Source organism: Etheostoma spectabile, chromosome 23 (assembly GCF_008692095.1).
Source record: "Etheostoma spectabile isolate EspeVRDwgs_2016 chromosome 23, UIUC_Espe_1.0, whole genome shotgun sequence".
Classification (NCBI taxonomy): Eukaryota; Metazoa; Chordata; class Actinopteri; order Perciformes; family Percidae; genus Etheostoma; species Etheostoma spectabile.
In genome coordinates, this window is record NC_045755.1 from 9,385,144 (window position 1) to 9,390,081 (window position 4,938).

The window sequence follows — 4,938 nt, forward strand, 5'->3', positions numbered from 1 at the left end:
GCTCTCTAATATCAATAAAAAAGGTTGTGTTCACCCTATCCCTGCTACTCAATCAGACCGCAACTGTGTCATCCACCACAACCCCTTACATACCGATAAGTGCCAGTAATAACCTTGTCCACTGACGAAGAACAACATAGATTTGAGTTTCACAAAGTGTATTGAAGCCAAACACAGCAACGTACTCCTTCATACAAACATATTCATAAACAATCTCGCACATCCAAACCCCTCCACCGGAAAAAAAGACCCACTGTCCCGCTGTTCAGAAATAATCCGGAAAAAGTCCTCCTCCTTTGAAACCAAACCAAGAACACTAACAAAAATGCCGGGTGAAGCGTGGCGAGACGCTGCTGTCAATATGAGTTGACGGGTAACTTACGGACCTCGCCAAGTCCGATTGGAAGAAGGGTGGATGCAGTGGACCAGAATGTCTTCCAATTGAAATCCACTAAGAGAAAGGTTTCTCGGCAAAAAAAAAAAAACCCCCACATGATCCGCCGTGTATTCCCATCTGGCAGGCCTGCAGAAAACCAGAGCCCTCCTCCATCGTCAGCCCCTCTCCCGTTGAGCTCCGAAGTCTCTCTCTCCTCGATCGATCAGCTGATCCCGAATTAACAAACACGTCCCCTTTATACCCCCGCCTACAACAACCACTCATGATGTATACAAATATCTTCTGCAAACATCCGTGGTCCCAGCTCAGGCCTCAGATAACACAGCTTATTACATCTACAAGTGACAGCAAAAAACAAATACACGTAATGCATGTTCCCCATCACATAAAGAAAAAGCTGCACATGAAGATAGTATGGGTGACCCTTACAACCAACCAAGGGTTACCACTCTCACCTCTCTCCGCAGTGAGTATAGAGTTGCAGCCCGTTGAAGGAAACCCTCAGAGAGGAATCTGGAAGGCCTGCTGCTGGAGAATGGCTGAGGAGGTAACACACACACACACACACACACACACACACACACACACACACAAAACATTGATTATTACAGAATTAACTATGAAGAATTATCGTTGCACTGTGTATTAGACTGTTGGCTATTAGACTGTAGGAAGTGTTTTCTTCTTTAACCATCTGCACGCAGGTACATTTTGGGAAAAGACTTCAAAATGAACAAAACAATTCAGCGTTAACCTGCTGTGTGCGTTTGTCTGTTTTAGGAGCAGTTAAACAGATATGAGAGAGCGATCTACTCCAGCCTGAGTGGAAACCTCAAACCGGTAATGTAATGACTTCCTATTTCTGTGTCTGCATGTGTGCGTGATTCTGTTTGTGTATATGTTATTAATGATAGGACCGGTTTGTCCATCTTCGACTAGATCTAGGACCAGAAGTCAGCAGGGTTAGGATCGGTGTTTGGGTGCACGTTTAATTATTTATTTTATATTAATCTATGAATGTTTTGTCTATAAAGTGTCGAGACATAATGGCAAATGCCCAGAGTCCAAGGGGAAGTCTGCTAGTCTTGTTCTATCTGGCCTACAGTCCAAAACCCAAAGATATTCAGTGTGCATAAATATAAAACAGAGATTAGCAACAATTTCTCACGTTGGAACCAGAAAATAGTTTAGAATTTTTGATTAAACAACAACAGTAGTTGCAGATTAATTGAATGCTAATCCAAACAAACATCAGGCCACTTACGTAATCAAGCTTAACTGTGTGTGTGTGTGTGTTTCTGTGTGTCAGCTCCTGGCAGTGTGTGAATCATGGGAGGACTGTGTGTGGGCGCACTTCAAAGTGATGGTGGACTCACTGGTCGAAAAGGAACTGATGTCATCGGGTATGGCCCACCAGGAAATGGAGACGCTGCCACGAGAATACCTGGAGGCCAAGTACGACACACACACACACACACACACACACACACACACACACACACACACACACACACACACACACACACACACACACACACACACCTCATATCTCTGATGATTCCACTGTCTTTCTCTTTTGTAGTTGGACGATGGAAAAGGTGTTTGAGGAACTTCAGGCCTTAGAGTTGAAGGTGAAACTCGCACAATAACTGAATGTGATTGGTGAGTCACGGGATGGAACACACACACATAAAACCAGCTTCTTTCTCTTTGTGCGTGTGCGTAGAGGGTGTCGGAGGAGACAAAAGAGCATCACCATGTCATCCAGAAGTTTGTCATCCTGGGAGACCTGGACGGTAAGACATCTCTGACCTCTGACCCCTGCAGAGGAATCTAATTTGAGATCTGCTCTTTAAGCAACACAGGAAAGAAAAATAGAATGTATTAATATTAATAATACAGTTTTACTATGACTTAAAAATTTACTTATAACCCCAAAAAAGACTGCTTCTATCCATAAACCCTAACCTTTTCCCCTCTCTCTCTCTCTCAGGTCTGTTCGAGGAGTTTTCTGATTGGATGACAACCTCTAAGCCCCTCCCCTCCCACCTGCTGCGTTTCATGACTCACCTGCTGCTGTTTTTCCGCTCTCTGGGTTTGGCACTGAAGGTAAAGTAGACGAATACGTCACAGTTCAGGATAAAGATGTACCATCTCGTTTTCAAAGGGGGCGGTTGGCCCACCACTTTATTCCAGTCTGGAAAATCTTTACTTTAACTATTGGAGTCATCCATCCATCCATCCATCCATCCAATCCAATCCATAAATCCATCTTCATCGGCTTATCTGGTATCAGGTCTCAGGGGCAGCAGCTCCAGCTGGGGACCCCAAACTTCCCTTTCCCGAGCCACATTAACCAGCTCCGACTGGGGGATCCCGAGGCGTTCCCAGGCCAGGTTGGAGATATAATCTCTCCACCTAGTCCTGGGTCTTCCCCGAGGCCTCCTCCCAGCTGGACGTCCCTCCACCTAGTCCTGGGTCTTCCCCGGGGCCTCCTCCCAGCTGGACATGCCTGGACCACCTTCCTAGGGAGGACCCCAGGAGGCATCCTTACCAGATGCCTGAAACCACCTCAACTGGCTCCCTTCGACCAGAAGGAGCAGCGGCTCTACTCCGAGCTCCTCTCAGAGGACTGAGCTTCTCACCCTATCTCTAAGCGAGACGCAAGCCCCCCCTCCCCCAAGGAAACCCATTTCGGCTGCTTGTACCCTGGCCGCTTGTAACTATTGGATTGTTGCCATGAAATTTTCATGCAGACACTAATGTTCCCCTCAGGATGAATTGTAATCACTTTGGTGAAGAACTTTTCATCTAGCACCGTCATCAAACATGTTGACACTGTTTCGGGTTGTGTTTTTCTATCTTGAGAATCTGAATCAGTGTGTTTTTTCAGATTCAGGAACAGTTCAGGGTGCTTACCTGTGTGTCTCTCCACCCCTGTCTTCTCTGTCCCCAGGAGGAGGTGTGTGTGGACGTGCTGAAGGCCTACGTCTCCCTTCTGGTTCGGGATCAGCAGACCGACCTCGTGGCGAGCTACGTTAGCCAGTTACCCGCCGACGTCGCCACCGTTCAGTACGCCGCTTTCTTGGAGACCGTCAACCAGCCGGAGCTCCGCCCCCGCTGCCTGCAGCTCGCCACCGACGCCGGTAGAGATGGGAAATAACGAAAAGCGTCCACAGTGATGCCGGTAAGACAACAAACATTGTTACTCACTGACTTGTTTGTTTGTGTAGGTCTGGATGTGGCTGCGATAACCAAGCTGGTGGTGGAGACTGTGAGAGAGAGAGACGACACCGAGTTCACACACCACAACCAGACGCTGGAGATGGGAACCACAAAGGTACAGAGTACAAAACAAACAATGACATTTTCCCACAAAAACTATGACGACAACCTTTTTCCCACTATGAAAAAAGTCATAATAATCATAAATGAAAGTTGCTTTACAAGGGGGGATAGAAATCATAAACAATGCAAAACAGAACAACACAAAACAAGATTCAAGTAAACAATAAAAAGTGTTATAAACATGTAAATGATGCCTTTTCGGGCAACTTTGCAACAGAAAAGAACAACTTGTTGCCATTATAACTTAGCACATCAAAGACGACAGTGTCAGTTGTAGCTTCAGAAGACTTAGAAGACGTAAAATATTACAAAAGCATGATTAATAAAAACTAGATTAAAATGTCTTTTAACTTTTGTTGACTAAAACTAATGAGTAAAAGTAAATCAAAAGTGTCAAAATTGGCACCATACAGTAGTTTTTGTAGTTTGTTTGTGTAGCGCTGGTGAGCTTACTGTGATGCTGTGCTTCGATAGGAGGACCTAAGAAAGATCGACGTCATCGATTGGCTGCTGTTTGACCCCGCCCATCGAGCCGAGTCCCTAAAGCAGTCCAACGCCATCATGAGGAAGTTTCTGGGTATTTTCTTTTTTTTTGTATTATCGTGTATTTATTTAGACATCAGGGAGGTCCCGAGTCTCTCGTCATAGGACCACGATGCATTGCGTCTGTCTGACCCTCATGTCTCTCTCTCTCTCTACAGCCGTGCAGAAACACGACGCAGCCAAGGCGGTGTTCTCTAAAGTTCCAGAAGACTCAATGAGGGAGATTTACTGCCAGTGGTCGGGGGCTGGTCAGACCACGTCTCTACCTGCTGAGGACGAGAACGCCATCAGAGAACACCTGTGCATCAGAGCCTACCTGGTTTGTCCCCTCTCTCTGTGCTCCTTTTATAAACCGCATCAAGACTGGCCGTTAGCATAGTTATCACACCTGTAAAAATAATCAATATGCTAATCCCTACACCAGCAATGTAGCTGTAGGACTACTTCAGTCGGTTCTGCAGGTTTATGATCTGAATGTGTTTTTTTTGTCTCAAAGGAAGCCCATGAGGCCTTCACTGACTGGTTCAACCACAGTAGCTCTGCGCCCCAGAAACCAGCACCTGCCCCGGAGGCCAAATTCACAGAGAGAGTAGCCAATGAGATGAGAGAAAAGGAGTACCAGGTATACACACACACAAACACACACACAC

At 46.1% G+C, this 4,938-nt stretch overlaps 2 protein-coding genes across 16 annotated transcripts in view; both read left to right on the plus strand.

The window, feature by feature from the left end:
- Positions 1-4,938, plus strand: part of nrcama (neuronal cell adhesion molecule a) — a 1,100,153-nt gene that overhangs the window by 1,009,499 nt on the left and 85,716 nt on the right. The window lies entirely within an intron of this gene.
- The window catches only part of nup107 (nucleoporin 107), a 12,725-nt gene that overhangs the window by 5,748 nt on the left and 2,039 nt on the right, over positions 1-4,938 (plus strand). Inside the window, exons 14-24 of the mRNA XM_032505079.1 lie at positions 865-944; positions 1,178-1,237; positions 1,707-1,852; positions 1,980-2,028; positions 2,124-2,193; positions 2,391-2,506; positions 3,354-3,543; positions 3,631-3,737; positions 4,220-4,322; positions 4,447-4,607; positions 4,785-4,910. Of these exons, the coding sequence (XP_032360970.1) occupies positions 865-944; positions 1,178-1,237; positions 1,707-1,852; positions 1,980-2,028; positions 2,124-2,193; positions 2,391-2,506; positions 3,354-3,543; positions 3,631-3,737; positions 4,220-4,322; positions 4,447-4,607; positions 4,785-4,910 (1,208 nt within the window). The remainder of the gene's footprint in view (positions 1-864; positions 945-1,177; positions 1,238-1,706; positions 1,853-1,979; positions 2,029-2,123; positions 2,194-2,390; positions 2,507-3,353; positions 3,544-3,630; positions 3,738-4,219; positions 4,323-4,446; positions 4,608-4,784; positions 4,911-4,938) is intronic.